This window comes from Ursus americanus, chromosome 7 (genome assembly GCF_024610735.1).
Source record: "Ursus americanus isolate L20-20 chromosome 7, mUrsAme1.1.p, whole genome shotgun sequence".
Lineage (NCBI taxonomy): Eukaryota > Metazoa > Chordata > Mammalia > Carnivora > Ursidae > Ursus > Ursus americanus.
This window is the reverse complement of record NC_142133.1, coordinates 66,280,398-66,297,540: the sequence shown is the minus strand read 5'-3', so window position 1 is coordinate 66,297,540 and position 17,143 is coordinate 66,280,398. Positions and strand designations below refer to the sequence as shown.

The 17,143-nt window shown below is 50.4% G+C and overlaps 1 protein-coding gene across 5 annotated transcripts in view; it reads right to left on the bottom strand.

Annotated features, from left to right (window-relative positions):
- KIF3C (kinesin family member 3C) overlaps window positions 1-9,118 on the bottom strand; it is a 32,730-nt gene extending 23,612 nt beyond the window's left edge. For 3 of the 5 annotated variants that reach the window (XR_006781763.2, XR_015725315.1, XM_045809257.2), the window contains exon 1: window positions 6,800-9,116. Coding sequence is in view for 2 of the 5 variants with exons in the window: in XM_045809257.2 (XP_045665213.1) it covers window positions 6,800-8,338 (1,539 nt within the window). In the remaining 3 variants the exon portion in view is untranslated. Of the gene's footprint in view, window positions 1-6,799 lie in introns of all 5 variants that reach the window. The other 2 variants (XR_015725313.1, XM_045809258.2) reach the window with 2 other exon arrangements.
- Window positions 9,119-17,143: the final 8,025 nt, after the last annotated feature.

Here is a 17,143-nt window from a genome sequence, read left to right as displayed (position 1 = left end):
CATGCTGGGCATTAGACATGCACTCAAGAAATGGTAGCTGTTGGGGCGCCTGGGTGGCCCGGTTGGTTAAGCAATGGGCTTTGGCTCAGGTCATGATCCCGGGGTCCTGGGATGGAGCTCCACGTCGGGCTCCCTGCTTGGTGGGGAGTCTGCTTCTCCCTCTGCCTCTGCGGCTCCCTCTGCCACTCCCCCTGCTTGTGCTCTTACTTTCGTGCTCTCTCTCTCTCTCTCTCTCAAATAAATAAATAAATATCTTTAAAGTTAAAAAAATAATAATAAAGAAATGGTAGCAGTCATCATCATTACTGTTGCTGCCATTATCATTCTGCAGGCTCACCTCGAGAAAGGAGAAAGCCTGCTGGTCCATTACCTAGTGCTACAGAGACAGACCAGCCCAGGGCCTGGTCCTCCTCTGCCGAGTACCTCTGGCAGGAAAGGGGGACAACTAAGAAGAAACTCTTTAGTCTGACCAGGGGTTAATGCCCAGGAATTTCTCAGGATATTAAAAATTCTAGATCCGCCAAACCACAAGAGCTGGTGCCCTGTGAACTCTGAGCACAGGGGTGAGCCTTGCGCAGTGTGCAGGGCTGAAGGGCTGCATTTATGCAAACAGGGACCATTTGCTTATCTTCTGAGGCCACCAGGTTCAGCAGCTCTCAGGCCCAGAAGGCTCCAGAAGTATGCAAGACTGGCCAGGTGCAACCGGCTAGCAGGGCATGGCCAGAGAAGGGTGCCCTTCTCCAGCTGAATTCCAGGCCCTTCCTCTAGCCCTCAGAGCACAAAGGAAACATTATCACCGCCACTTCATCCAGTCTCGTGCTATCTGGGGGCTGGAAATTTCTAAGGGCAATGTATAATACGCTCCTCTGGCCAACGCACATTGGGAGAAACCCAACACTGGACCAAAAGGCCGGCAGAGCCTCCATGTAAGTTGAAGCCCCAAACCTCTGATGGAAATCTATTAGTTTTAAATGCTTCCTGGCAGTCAAATCCTTACATTACAAAATGCCCCAGCTCGTGATAGCTCTGTTAAATGGTCACACTGCCAGCGATGGGTATTTACCTATCCTCTACAGCACCTTCTCTCCTATTGGGGCTTCTCCCCAGATGCCCTGCTGTTCACCCCTCTACCCACTCTCTCCCCCCTCCTCCCTGCCTTTATGACTCCACTTCTCTTTCCCGTCTTCCCCATCCCTTTCTATTTCTTCCCTGTTTTTCTCCCCCTTCTCTTCTCTCTTCTTCGTCTCATTGTCTTTCTCTAATTGGCCATGAGAGAGAGCTGAAAATTATTTTTTATTGATTGAACTCATATATTAGAATCTAAACCCTCTGATCTTAATTTTCAAGAAGATAAACTGAGCATTTTATATTTTGCTCTAAAAAAATAGTATTTTGGGGGTGCTTGGGTGGCTCAGTCGGTTAAGCATCTGCCTTCAGCTCAGGTCATGATCCCGGGGTCCTGGGATCGAGCCCCACATCTGCTCCCTGCTCTTTCCTCTCCTCTGCTTTCCCCCACTCGTGTTTTCTCTCTTTCTCCCTCAAATAAATAAATACAATAGTTTTTTAAAAATAGCATTTTTAACAATTAAGGACTTTTAGGAGAAAAGGGCTTTAAATACCATCTAGTTCAATGGCTTTGCTGATACATGAATCCCTGACACTCCATTTCTCCTTGAGCACTTCCAGGATTTGGAGCCTGCTACCTCTAGAAGTGGCCCATTTCTAGGTGTCAAGGAGTTCTTTATATCAAGGTTAGTCTGCTCCTATAATTCCTACCCCCGGCTACCAGGACAACATAGGATATAAAAACAGTGCCGTCAGCAGAAAGGCAGTGAGGTGCATATTAGGGTCAAAAGATAGGGGTAGATCAGCTGGCTGTGAGGTTCTCCTACTGGGTGGGCAAGATGGAGGAGATATATGGCGGCCAGTCTCTGGTAGGTCTTGAATGCCAGTCTAGAATGTGGTGTGTTTGACTTTTCAAGGTGAAGCCAAGTGAAACTGTCCAGTAGGCAGTAATAAACAGCTGTGCTTACATGCCAGGAAGTGTGCAGAGTGCTTTAACATTATCTCATTTAATCCTCTCAATAACACCAATGTCGGCACTGTTATTATTTCATTTTATAGATGAGGTAACTGAGCTAGTAAGTCACGCAACCCAGGCCTGGCCGTGTCTGATGCGCGTGATCTGAATACTGCACTCTAGCAAGTAAGGTCAGCAGAGAGACCAGGATGGGAGACCCTGATCTGCAAGTCATTTACTAGACAGAGAGAGTGTCAAGGACAGAGGCCACGGGTCTCATTTGAGCTCTCTTCTACAGACGGGGCCCCAATCTCCACTGCTAGTCTCGTGCTTGCGCTTAGACTCCACTGGTGCATTTCCAGCTGCCCATTGGATTTTGTCACCTCCAATTCCAGGCACAAGCTTCTGCCAATTTTCACCACCTTCCTAGCAACCAGCTCCCAAACCGACATTCCAAATCTTGAAGGGTAAAAGAAGAGCACATTTTGTGTTAAACCAACCTGGGCTCAACTGGATTTGCCACATACAAACTATGAGGCCTTGGGCAAGTTACTTAACCTCTACAGGCCTCAGTTTTCTCAGCTACAAAATGGGAAGAGTAACAACACCGTTCTTGGAAGGTGCTTGTGTGGATGAAATTTGATCATTTGTACATAACACGTAGCATAGTGCTCAGCACATAGCAGGTGTTAAGGAAACAGCATTATTTTTGTGATTACTGCTGCTTCTGGGGTTGAAACTCCCTCCTGGCATACCTTTTTATGGTTAATGCCAGTGCTGAGAGGTGGGGGAAAAGAGGGAGCCACAGAATGGACGGTAAACATTCAGGGCAGTTTGTATTCTCTGCGATGAGCTCATCCCTTCGGCTGTGGGGGCTGCTTCTGCAGGGTCTCTTTTCTACGCCCACCACAGACAGAGCTGGGCTCCAGCCAAGATCTGCCTGCTCTTCTCCCTCCAGACCTGCTTACGCGGGGATCAACAAGCAATGCCTCTTCCACTCCTCTCTCTAGAACCTGCATTTTGTGTCCTCTACAGCCCTGACCTCCCCCAGCCACTCTTCTTTCCTACGAAGTACCTAGGATCAAAGTTCACCTGGTCCAATCCCTCAGAAAATTGAGTTCAAAATTAAAGCAGTCATTTAAAAAAAAAAAAAATCTCGCACAATGCAATGTGAGTAAAGTGGACCTTCTCTCAACCAATCCACACGCTTTCACCCGTCCTCACTGAGGTCCGTGCACTGTGCACGAACATTCGAGCCACAGCCGTAGTTGTGGGTCCGTGACTTTCCCCGCACCCCCTTCCTCCTAGGCCGAGCATGCTATCAAGCCCTGGGGGATACTACGTAAGGAAGGGTTGCTAATGATGAGTGAGAAACCGGGCACTGATCACAATCACAAGCCCTCACACATTTGCACACCCTCACATCCCCTGGGGCCCACGGTGAATATGGAAGGAGAGATGAAAGGAGACTCCAAGGAGACAGGCATGGTGTTTGTACACAGTGAGGGGAGAACAAAGGAAATGGGGAGCCTGGAGGTGGCAGGCAGGGGAAGCAGGCGAGCCAGACTGTAAGATGAGTCAGAGAGTGAATGAGGGCAGTAGGTCGTATCGGCTACGGCTTAGTTGCCCCCAGAGGGTGGTGTGAACTGGAAGAAGGGAATGGGGGGGAGGCGATTTGGGAAGCCGATGTCGAACTCAGAAGTGGGAACCCGAGGAGTGTATCGCAGATGGGGAGCAAAAGCTCAGTTCCTTTCCAGGAGGGACCCAAGCTCCAGTCTTCTGAGTTCTCCTAGATCTTTCTTGCCTGGCTCTGCTTCCAGAGCTGTAGGGTTATGGCGAGGCTGCTGGGATTGGCCAGGGCTGGGGAGAAAACAGTCAAGCTAACAACAAAGATGTCATCCCCCAGATCACTGGACCCCTGCTGGATTGACAGAGGCCACCCCGTGCCTGCTAATGCCCTCCATTTATTTGGTACTTTCAACTTATTTCAAATGCTCTCCCACTAATGATTTCATTTCATCTTGGGCACAAACCTGTGAAATAGGCAGGCCTGGGATTATCTCTAATGTGCTCCTCCCCTCTTTAGTGATCCCTCAAAAGCCCTCAAATTGTTTCCTCCATCCTAGAAAGATCCAACACCGAACCAGGCAGTGCCTTGGAGGTACAAAGAGGCTGGGGTCCTCTGTCTGGGCTCCACTCTGAGCTGCTTGTTGCTGTTTGTCCTGGGCTGGGTGTGACAAGAAGTCACAGGATACCGACTCATTCTCCTCCTGGAATTTCCCAGCCACCCTGCCCCCTTCACTAATGTCTGAAAGCCTGGCACATAATGACCATTTCACCCAGTCCCCAGGGAGATATGTCAGACTTCCCCTCATTAGGAGAATAGAAACCTGAGGCCTAGAGAGGCAAAGGCCTTCACCCTGAGTCACACAGTGAGCAAATATGGAGGGATGGTGATGACTTGGGGAAGAGCATAGGTCTGGGAGCATGAGGAGACCTGGGTCCCGGTCCTGGACTCACCACTTCTCAGCCAGGAGCATGGAGATAGTCACCCAAGCTCCCCAGTCTTGGTTTTCCTAACTGTCAAATGGGAACAGGAATACCCATCTCTTGGGGTTGCTTGAGATGAGGATGTCAAAGTGTTACATAAAAATGAATTATTCTGATTATCAAGTAGCACAAGTAACATCAGGACTCTGGTGTAATGGAAAGAGGTTGGATCAAGCATAAAGAGTCTGGGATCTCTTAACTCACCTGTGTGGCCCTGGGCAAGTCCAGGCCTCAGTTTCCCAAGGCCTCTGCCAGCTCTAAGAAGGAGGGTTCTGTGGACCGTGTCTCTAGTGCAAGAATTCTGGCGCTGGCTGCCCTGACCTCTTGACTGTCCTATTAACTGTGCTCCCCACCATCTTAGATCCAAGAATTTTACTGAGGGAGCCAGGCAGTTGCCAACAATGGGAGATCCCATTGTTCCCAATGGCAAGGATCCACTGGATCCTTCAGACTAACCCCTCTACCCATTTCCTCAGGGCTGAAATGTGCTTTTGTACTGTCTTAGCCTCCACTACCTCCCAGCTTTAAGGGGAATGAGGGTGGAGAAGGGAAGTAAGGGGGAAGGGGGAACCCTTGGTAATGAAACTAACGACAGATTGCCCATGTAAGATCTCCCAGTGGAAAGCACCAGATTGTCTGGATTCCTTTCCTCCTAGGGAGGGCTGAGTCTAACTACTCGGGTAACATCTTGCTTCTCCCCAGATGGCCCCAAAGGTGCCAGGCCCCTGAGCCATTCTTGGAGGAAGCACCTCAGCAGAACCCTTGCTGAGCTCAGGGAGATGAATTAAATATTAACGATGCCAGGCCGGAGCCCCTGGTGCAGCAGCACATTCCCATAACACAGACAATGGCATACAGCTCATGTGCCCGGCTTCCCAGCAGCAGCCGCTCTCCCTCCCCGGGCTGGGTTCCCTGCTCCTCAGCCCACAATCTTGAGAGGGCATAAAAAATAGCAATGTTTTGTTCTCTCCGGCAAGCAATCAGCTCCTGGTTCCCTGTGTCTTTCCTCCAGCCCTCAGCGTTAAGGAATCCAGGGACCTGGAAATGCCTGGAACATTGAGTTGTGGCATCTGCAGCAATGAAATTTAACAGGTCTGTGGCTGTGCCTGGCAGGGGCCTCTGTAGCGTAGCCCCACCGTGGTCCTGGAGGTCCCCATCAGTAGGGGAACAGCTCAGGAAAGCCCGGGTAGCTCTCAGGGCAATGGGAACTTAAGATCTTGCTGGGATGAGGCTTGGGTGTGGGGGCCAGTTTGTGTCTCAGGTTGGAAGAGCTTCAGAGATCACCCAGGCAACCTCAATTTTACAAAAAGGGAAACTGAGGCTTCAGGAAAGGAGGAGGCAACTTACACAAGGTCACTCGATGAGCGATAGAATAGCGAGGCCTAGACTCCAGTTCTCCGGGGTAGAGCCCAGTGCTCTCTCCTACCCTCTCCGCGATCTCTGAATCTCCTTCCTGATGCTACCAAGCACTGGGCCCTGCACTGCATGGGTCCCACGGACTGCCTTCGTGGGCAGCAGGGTCCGTTCCTAGTCCTGCCCTGCCGTCCAAGTACCGAGAGAGCACAAGGTCCATGTGTTGCAGCTCAGCTCTGCCACTTGGTAGGATGGAACCTTGGCCATGTCACCTCTGAGTCTTAATTCCTCACCTATAACATGGAGATTTAAGAACCAGGACCCTGGATGGCTAAGGATCAAATGAGATCATGTCTGTAGGGGCATTGGGTAGATTGGCAAGTGCTATCCAAATGTCAGACGTTATTAAAATGGTGTGAGGTGTGCAGGTGCTGCAGAGGGAGGAGGTCCCAGGGGAGACGGCTATGCACGAGAACCCACACCCAAATGAGGCCAGGACCTGCGTGGTCATCCCGTGGACCTGACTGATACAGAAGCCCGCCAGCAGAGACTGACAGGCAGTCGGTCAGACCAGCCCAGGCTCGTTGGCTTGAAAGACCACCTGCCTGCTTTGCTTCGTGTGTGTGTGTGTGTGTGTGTGTGTGTGTGTGTGTGTGGTTTGTCTGTCCTACATGCTCCTGGGAGGCTCTGCCCTGCAGCCCAGAATTGCAGGAATTTGCCTGGCTGCTCCAGGGCAGTATTTGGCAGGAGGGCAAGTGTGTTTTGCTGAGGGAGGGCACCTCCCCTCAGGTCAGATCAGAGACCCTCCAAGAAAAGCCCGCCAGCCCAGATCCCCCTGGGCACCTCTGGAGTACCCCAGCTGTCTGGGGCCCTTACCTTGTACTTGGCCGCGAGCAGCTCTGTGGCCTGCTGCTCCCGCCTTAGGTCTTCTAGCATCTTCTCCTTTTCCTCCAGCAGCTTCTGCTTCTCCTCGCTCACCAGGTTGCGGTCATCCTGGATGGCCGCCTTCTCCTCCTCCAGGCGCTCCTTCTGCTCCTGCAGGTAGTTCTCCATGTTCTTATCCAAGGCTGACTCCAGGATGGGCTGGGGCGGGCGGTGGTTGTTGTTGTTGTCATCCTCCTCTTCAGCCACCCAGGCCTCTATCACTGGCCCCTCAGGGTACCCAGCGGGCGCTGACACAGCCTTCTTCCTGCGGCTGCTCTTCCTCCGGAGCCGCTTTCCCAGCATCCCCTTCTTCTCCAGCTGGGCCTTCAGGCGGGCAATCTCCTCCTGGAATTCCCGCAGCAGCGTGTCCTTGGGGTCCTCATTCACCCGGGGCTTGTTCTTGATGTTCTTGGCCCTGTTGGCAAAGCGCAGGGTGGAGAGGCTCTCGTCGTAACTGTGAGAAGCTGGCCCCAGAGTGGCTACCATGATGGTCTTGGCGTTCCCCCCCAGAGAGTCTTGGAGCAGCCGGGTCAGCTTGGAGTCCCGGTAGGGGATGTGGGTGCTCCTGTTGCCCGCCAGAGCAGCGATCACATTGCCCAGGGCAGAGAGCGAGAGGTTGATTTTGGAGGCTTCCTTCGGCCTCTCTCCACCACCACCACCACCACCTCCACCACCGCCACTCCCTGTGGACTGTGTGACCGTCCCTCCAGCTGTGTTAGGGCCTGCCTTGTTCTGCCTCTCACTGCCAGCCAGGTCCACCAGGTTGAGCTTGCCCACACGGATGTGGTCCTGGCCATCTGAGCCCCGCTCGCTGCACTCCACAGTGATGACGAAGATGGCATGGGAGCGGGAGCTGACCTCATTCATGTGTGTGCTGCCCACGGCCCGGGTCTGGTTCCCCAGGTTCATCACATGCTCAATCTCCTTGACATTCTTGGTGACGAAGGAGGAGAGGTCCTTGATGTAGACACCGGTCTCCGGGTTCTCCTTCAGTTCTAGCCTCTTGCCAGGCTCCTTGGACAGCAGGTCCCTGATCTCCTCCTGGTAGATCTCCAGGTAGGAGGCCCGGACCAGGTACTGCTGGTTCTGGGAGCGAGAGATGTGGGTGAAGATATGCTCAAAGGCATTGGGGATGACCCCGCGCAGCTCGGGCTCCACCCAGGTCCCCTGCATGGTGTAGGTCTTGCCGGTGCCCGTCTGGCCATAGGCAAACACCGTGCCATTGAAACCCTGAAGCACTGAGTCTACCAGGGGCCTCACGGTTTCGTCATATAAGTCCGCCTGCTTGGAGCTGGCATCATACACGGCATCAAAGGTGAAGGACTTGGGCAGCTCCCCTGGGGCAGCGCGGGGGTTCCGCAGGGTCACCTGGCCCAGTTTCACGTCCATGGTCAGGATCTGCTCGTGACCAGCAGCCTCCTCCTTCCGGCTGAGGGGGCGGCACCGGGCCACCACCTTCAGGGCCTCGCTGGCCTTGGTTTTACTGGCCATCTTGCCGCTCTGTGCTTCCTGCCCCCAGGGCCCCTCCGCAGCCTGGGCGGTCCTGCTATCCTCCCTAGGTCTGGATCAGCGGGGCCAGCCCAGCCCCCAGGCACCGCTCTTCAATCCGCATGCAGCCTCCTAGGGTGGGGATGCTGGGAGGTGGCCCCGCCGCTGCTGCAGTCCGGGCCTCCACCGCTCTCCGGTCCTCGCTGCACCGGCCGGGCAGGGGATAATTAGGCAGAATCCCCCGGCAGCCGCGGGAGCCGCGCCGGCCGAATGGCAGTGCCCGGAGCCCGCCCCATGCTGGGGCAGAGGGAGCGCTGCCGTAAACAGCTACGGCAACAATGAGATAAAGGAAGAGGAAAATGGGATGGGGGTGGGCGGCGAAGCTGTCTTCTCCTCCTCCTCCTCCTCTTCTAGGGATCCATGGCGGGGGCTGCTGGTCCTGGGCGGCCGGGGGTCCCGGCCCTCCCGAGGGCAGAGGCTCACCTGGAGTCCTCCCCCCGCGCTGGGGGATCATTCATTGCAGCCAGCGCGGCTGCTGCTGCCCCTGCCTCCACCTTCCCCGCCGCTGCCACCGGAGAATGAGAGAGAAAAACAGAAGGGGATGGGGCGGAGCAGCGGCGGCGAGAGTGATGTTGCCGCCGCGCTGCGGCCCCAGCTAAGCCGCCCGGCTGGGGTGGGGCAAGGGGCGGGGCCGCGGGGTGGGAGGCGCGAGCCCTGCGCGGCCCGTGCGCGGGGGACAGGGGTGCATCTCCCGCTCGCACCCCCGCAGACCCCTCCGGAATGACAGGCTCGGGTGCCGACCCAGGTCCCGCGCCCACCAGGCGGGTGCGGCGCAGCCACCGCCCGCCGTCACCCCACTGTGCCCGAGCATGCTGGGAATTGTAGTCCCGCCTTTGTTAACCCGGTTCTGGCAGGTTGCTGATGCCTTCACCAGTCCGGGAGGCCCCTCCCTCCCTGGCACGCAACCTACGGGGAACCGCTGAGGTGGCAGCCTACCTGGGACGGGGGGTATCCATCCCCCACACTTGTTCCCCCCAAAGGCACCATCCTCCATCTCTCCACTGCTCCTGCCTTTCAGCCTGCAGACGTGTACATGTCACTCCTTCGCTTCAGTGTTGCTAGGCACTTTGGCTCCTGAATGTTTCTTGACTCTGCCCTTCCCTTTCCCTAGCCTGGTTCACTTCTGGCCTTCCTCTTGTCTCCTGGAACCACCTTCCAGCTGATTCTCTCCTCGCGTCTTCTCTGCACATGCACCCAGGTCCCCTTCCCTCCTCCTCCTCTAGCCTTCCATATTGTATACAAGCCCCTCCATCTTCTGACCCCAGGCCTGATTTCCCAGCCTCACCTCCAGGTACTCTCCCACAGAGAATCTACGTTCCAGACATTCATTCCTTCAAACAGTTACCCGGTGCCTGCTGAGCCCCAGGCCCCATTCTAGGAGCTGGACCTTCTTGTCCACAAGGAGATCACATTCTGAGAACCGTGTTTTGTTTTCTTAACTGGCTGTGCTGTGTTGCATCCTTGCGCCTTGCCCAGAGGGCGCTGTCACCCTTCTATACTTGGTGGCATGCCATTGGCGCAGTCCAGGCACTTCTCCTCCTGGACGCCTTCCCTGATCAATTTCTATTCCGTAGCAGAGGCAGAATTTGCATAAAACAAAGCTTGGGTTCGACTTGCACTTCTGAACTCCATCCAATGGTGTGACTTTGGGAAATCGCTTACCTTGCCCTAGCCTCAATTTCCTCATCTGTTTGAAACAATTAGAGGGCACCTGGGTGGCTCAGTCAGTTAAGGCTCCAACTCTTGATTTGGCTCAGGTCATGACCTCAGGGTCTTTGGATCAAGCCCCCCCCCCCCGGGGGGGGGCTCAGCGGGGAGTCTGCTTGTCCGTCTCCCTCTGCTCCTCCCCTCCCTAAGTAAAATAAATAAATAAATAAACAAATAAATAAATAAATAAAATCTTTTTAAAAAATAAAACAGTTGGAGAGGGGAAGACCAATAATACTCTATGTAGTGAAACAATGAAACAATGAATAAACTATTCTGCCAATGAGAAGACTTTTATTTTAAGATTTTAGTTTTGAGTAATCTCTACACCCAACATAGGATTCAAACTCACTAGTGAAGATCAAGAGCCACATGCCCCACCCATGGAGCCAGCCAGGCGCCCCTGAGAAGACTTTTTTTTTTTTTTAAGATTTTATTTTGTTTATTTGACAGAGAGAGAGAATGCAAGAGCACAAGCAGGCAGAGCGGCAGGCGGAGGGAGAGGGAGAAGCAAGCTCCCCACAGAGCAGGGGCTCGATTCCGGGACCCTGGGATCATGGCCTGAGCCAAAGGCAGACACTTCACTGACTGAGCCACCCACGCGTCCCTGAGAAGACTTATTTTGAAGCAAGTCCTTAACACAAACTTGTGGCCTGCTTGGTTTGCCTGACAGCTCTCGCTTTCTTGAGTATCCTCGATAGACCAGGTCCAGGTTTGGTATTTTTGTTCTAGGGTACAAATTAGGTATAATTCCTCAAGTCCGAGGACTGAGCCACTGTCCTTCCCATGTTCTACTCTGCAGAGGGCAGTTGCCTCTGTGGACTGAGCCCGAGTTGTCCTTCCTCTCTGAGATCCAGATTGAGGAGGTAGTGTTATCTGAAACCTCAAGGCTGCTCTCCACAGAGACACCAGAAGGATCTTTGCACAAAACATTTCCAATCATGTTATTCTCTAGAGGACCTATTCGTTTAGTTCTCTACCTCCTCCCCATCTTCAAATCCCCAGGACCTGAATGGCAGTTTGACCGGAAGTTTGAGGTTGAGCTGCTGGCTTGCCTACTTGTGAAGCGTCCTGGATTTCCCCAACCCTCTCTTTGATCAAGCTCTACATGTTGTGACTACCTTGGCTTTTGGATCAATGACTGGGTGGGGTTTTGGCTTTGCAGGCTAACCTCTCTTGGCTCTGGCAACCTGAGTTCTAGATGGACCAACCATTTGGCTCTTGGACTATTTTCTTGTTGCACTTGGCTTTGGTTTTTGGACTACCCTTTCTCTGCTCTTTCTAACTCACCTGACACTATGGCACTGCTGGATGAAAGGGATTCTGGCCCCGTTGTCCCCACTTGATCCCACCACCTGGCACTGTACTTGCCCAGATCCTCTTACATGGGAGGGACACTGGAATCCTGTTGCCCACAAGATGTGGGATCCTGAGTAAAGTAACACCTCTCTGAATAGCTTATTTTCTCAGTGGGAAAAGTGAAGATAAGACTTCTGCCGTTACTCACAGGGTTTACACGAGTACTAAGTGAGACCATGTAGAATTCCGAGGATGTAGAAGGCGTTCAAGAAACCGTAGTCTTCCCTCCTTTTGTCCTTCGTATTCAAGGTTGTTCACATCTTGTGTTTCCCTTTGCATCATCTTTGTCAGCCATTCTTCCTTCACTCTCCCTGTTCTACACTCAAGTCTCTGGACACTTGGGTTTGCTTGAAGTCCTCCAAACACACCATAATTTGGGGGCCTCCATATGACTTTGCTCATGCTGCATCTCTGCAATGTTCTCCTAACTTTGTTTCTGCCCACACAGCCTCACCTCCTATTTGTTTTGCAACTCATTATAGCTTCTCCTACCACTGCTCAATAGAGATTCCTCTTGCCAAGGGTATCAGTAACCCCGTGGTGCCGTTCTAGAAGGCTCCTTTCAATAGGAGCCTTTGACATAACTCACTTCTTCCTTCTTCAGCAAACTCTCACTCACTTCCTGTGGTTTTCATGACCCTACGCTTTTCTGGGTTTCCTCCTCCAGCTCTCATGAGTTCTGGTTGCTCAGTTTCAGTCTCCCTAACCAATTGACCTCATTCAACTCCAACATTACATGGTGTTCATTAAGGTCCTAAGCCCTCTTTTTCTTTCAATGTCACCCTATAATGATCACTATAGCTCATGGCTTTGATTAATGTCTAAGTGATTTCTAAATTCATATTCCAGCCCAGACTTTTCTGAGCTCCAAATCTATATATCCAGTTCTCTGATGAACATAGCCACTTGGATGGCTCCCGTGTGTTTGAAATTCTACTTGTTCACACTGAACTCATCATCCTCCCTTCTAAACTTTGTCCTCCAAGAATGGTCCCTAGCTCTGTAAACAGCTCTTCCGCCCTCCATATATCTCTCCAAACACCAAATCCTTTCAATTCAACTTTCTTAATATTTGTCAGATCTATCAACTTCTTCTCCACTTCCACAGCCAATATCATGACCCAAGCCACCATCTTGTCTGGCCTGGCGTCCCTCAATGGCTTCCAGTCTGGTTTCCCTAGGTATGCTCTCGCCTCTACTCATCCATTCTTTACAAAGTAATCTTTTAAAAATAGACGTCTGAACTTCACTGCTCTTAAGTTAAAGTCCAAATCATGTATGTAGCCCCCAAAGACCTATACAGTCTGGTACCTGCCAGATCTCCTGTCACATCTCATGGCACTCTTCACCTTGCTCCCTGGGCTCTAGTTACAATGGCCTTCTTTATCTCCCTTCCAACTTCCTACCACAGGGCCTTTACACAGGATCTGTTTCTGCTCCATAGGATGTTTATCCTCACCAACTTTACCTAGACACCAGTCTTCATGCTTTAGTTCTCAGTTTGAATGTCAATTCCTAAGGGTATATCTCTTGACTTTCCCACGTAGTTAATATCCCTTTGTAATATGTTCTTATTGTTCCCTGTACTTTCTCTCATAGCATAATTGTAATTAAATAATTATTTGACCACTTTGTTGTTCTGTGAAGATATAACATGACTGTTTCATTCATTTTCTTTTTTCTTTTTTTCCAAGCAAACTCTATGCCCAACATGGGGTTCAAACTCACGACCCTGAGACCAAGAGCGGCCTGCTGCATCAATTGAGCGAGTCAGGTGCCTCTGTTTTGTTCATCTTGTATCCACAATGACTAGTCCAGTTCCTGGCACACAGCATGTGCTCAGGGAATATTTTATAAATAAATGAAATAAATGAAAGCCCTGTATGAATATCAGCTCCTCTGGGAAGTCTACTTTGACTCCCCTAATTCTATCTATTCTAATTAATCTTCCCTTTCCTCGTAATTCTATAGCTCCTTGTGTAATTAGCCTTATAGTACTCATCAGTCTGCCTTGTACTATGGTTACCTGAGTCTCTCCCATCCCCCCCATAACGTGTGCCCCCTGAAGACAGGAGCTATCCTCTTTGTCTCTGTGTCTCCTTTCCCCATACCTAGCATGATACTATATTCACGTTAGGTAATCAAAATCAGTTGTTAAGCAAATGAATGAATGAATGTTCCAAGACCTTCAGGGAAGGAAATGGGGAAGCAAGACAAAGAAGCAATGATTAAAAAAAAAAAAATCCTTACATCTGTAGAATGATTTACAGTTAATAAAGTGTTATCACATGTATTTCTCACTTAATTCCCACGTCACCCCAGGAGAGGGGCAAATATTAATATCCCATTAAGAGGAGGACTCCAAGCTTCAGTCTAAGTGACTAGGGAAGGACAGCCCACCATCAGGTGGCACAGTCAGTCTTCAGACTCCAAACATTCAACCCTGGTGGTCTGTCTCCTATGCCACAAGGCGAGCTTCGTGTGGACGTGGCAGGATGCTTGCTTCTCAGTACTGGTTTGAATAACGGTTTCATAGGAGCCCAGACCCATTATTGGCTTGGTGAGAGGAAGAAACTCCCTTCCCTGTGTTTTCTGTGACAATGACAGTTCTTTCCCAGGGGATTCCCATAAAAGCATCTTCTTCCAGTGCAGTCCCAGGAACCAGTCAGGGTGAGATTATACCAAGAAAACGTGTTAGCTCTTTAGTAATCCAGGGGCCTGCAAATTTTCAGACGCAAATTATTCAGGATTTGGGGTTACCCTGCAAAACCAACTTCTGCCAGCAGAGGGAGACATGACTATGTGACAGAAGCACCGGCTGAGCTCCTAGTCTGGACTATCCACCGCTGTGAGATTATCTAACTGGAGACCCCCGGCTCTGTCCAAGTCTAGATTGCTAGCAGCTCTTCTTTTCCCAACAGTTTATTTTCTCCTTTCTCTGCTATATTTTCTGGTAAATGGGAGATGAGTCAACTCCTCATCCCCTCCACTCAAAATATAGAAAAATCTGAAAATTAAAAAAAATCTGAATATTAGAAAACACTGTCTTAGTAGCTACCCTTTATTGGGCACCTAATAGGTGGATTACAGACGTTTTATCTAACTTTCACATTCATCCGGGTGGTTCCTGGCAGTCCTGGGACTTGAGCTGAAGGTCTCGGACTCCAAAGTGGGTGGTGCTCTTTCTATCACTCAGCCCAGAGGCTCTGCTTTCAGTCCGTCCCCTACCTGGACCAGCTCTACCTTCTTTCAACACCCATATCAAATCCTGCCTCCCCAGTAAACACTTTCCTGCCTTCTCCAGGCCTGGGCAGGGCAGTGGGGGAGGGGGTGTCTCTTTCTTTCCTTCCCTCTTATGGCCATTGGGACTATGTCTAATTAGCATTGGCTTTTTAATCGTGTTATCCATCCATTGATGAAAATATTTTGTCTCCCCAACGGATTTCTTCTACTTCTCCATACTTGAGCTTCTTGTTAGGAAAATGCTTTAAGAACATATTTTGTTTTTTTTTTTAAGATTTTATTTTTATTATTTTATTTTATTTAAAGATTTTATTTATTTATTTAGAGAGGGAGAGAGGGTGAGTGTGCAAGTGGGGGGGGGCAGAGGGAGAGGGAGAGAGAGAGAATCAGGTAGACTCCGTGTTGAGTGCAGCGCCGAATGTGGCGCTGCGTCTCACCACCCCGAGATCATGACCTGAATCAAAATCAAGAGTCAGTCACTTAACTGAATGAACCACCCAGGCGCCCCTGAAGATTTTATTTTTATTTATTTATTTATTTATTTATTTATTTATTTATTTATTTATTTTTATAATGATTTTTTATTATATTTATGTTAGTCACCATACAGTACATCCCCAGTTTTCGATGCAAGGCTCAATGATTCATTGGTTGTGTATAACACCCAGTGCACCATGCAATATGTGCCCTCCTTACTACCCATCACCGGCCTATCCCATTCCCCCACCCCCCTCCCCTGAAGATTTTATTTTTAAGTAATCTCTATACCCAACGTTGGGCCTGCACTTACAACCCCGAGATCAAGAAGATCCGACTGAGTCATCCAGGTGCCCCAAGAGCATGTTTTGAAGAGTTTTCACCATACCATATATAAAATTGTGCGTCCTAATTTTTAAAAAAATATACACATTATCAGGGCACCTGGGTGGTACAGTCAGTTAAGCGTCCGACGCTTGGTTTTGGCTCAGGTCGTGATCTCAGGGTGATGAGATCAAGCTCTGCATCGGGCGGGCTCCACACTCAGCGGACAGTCTGCTTGAGTTTCTCTCTCTTCCTCGGTCCCTCCCCTCTTCACTCTTCTCTCTCTCACTAGAATAAATCTTAAAATATATATTTATATATATTATCAACTATTTTTCTGCTTACTGTCCATGCAACCCATCAACAAATCCTACCTGGGTTCTACCTATAAAACCTACCAGTCCTGACTCCCACACACTGTGGGCTGCCACCACGGCCACCCTGGTCCATGCCACCTTCATCCCTTACCTGGACACTGCAGCAGCATTTTGACAGGAATCCCTGCCTCCACCCCCTACTTCCCCTTGTCCGTAGAACAGCCAGACTCTTCCTTCTACGCTATAAATCAAATCATACCACTTCCTGCTCTCAACCTTCCAATGGCCTCTCTGCGCTCTCAGAATAAAATCCAGAGTCCCTTGGCTGGACACGTGGGCCTTCGTGATGGTTCCCTGAGTCCTTCTCCCGTTTCCTGTGTTCAGACTCTCCCCATGGTGCGCTTTGAATTTGTGACACTGGCCTCCTTGTTCTTCAGTCCTGCCGAGCACATTCCAGTCATGGGGCCTGTGCACCCGCTCTTCCTTCTGCCACGGGGTTTTCCTCCCGTGGCTTCACGTGGCCTCTTTCCTCCACTTCATTCACTTGCGTTTTCAAATCCATTAGACTGAGAGCACCATGACAGAATTCGAGTCTCTAGTCCAGTGCCTAGAAGTATGCCTGATTCATCAGAAGCCCTCGGGAAACATTTGTTGAATAAATAAATGACGGGCCCCTGGGGGGTTCGGTCAGTTGAGCCTCCGACTCTTGGTTTTGGTTCAGGTCGTGATCTCGGGGTCATGGGATCGAGCCCCTGCTCAGCCGGGAGTCTGCTTGAGGATTCTCTCCCTCTGCCCCTCCCCTCACTCGCTCACATGCACTTCTCTCTCTCAAATAAATAAATATTTAAATAAAGTAATTAAGGAAATGTAGTTATTAATGGCCTTTACAATCATCAGTTTGAAGGCAGCTTATCTTAATGTAAACTGGGTTTTATTGTGAAATACTAGGTTGATCCATCTGAAATTGACATTTTGTAGGTTAAAAATGGTTGATATTGGCAATTTCACATAGTTTGGTTGAAAAAAACACACTCAGAAAGTTGCATTGCATGAATATACCACTTAAAGAATTATTATAAAACAATAATTTCTACCCCCCAAAAACAACAACCCCCCCCCCAAAAAACCCAACATTCCTGTACCAGCCACCCAGGCTAAACACAGAACATTACCAGCATCCCGGAAGTCCCCTGCAGGACCCTCTGAGTCGCAGTTCTCTCCTTCCCGTCTAAGGTAGCCACTCCTGATTTTATGATATTCATTTGCTTGTTTTCTTTGTTCTTTTACCATCTAAAGATATAGTTTTGTTTTGCCCATTTTT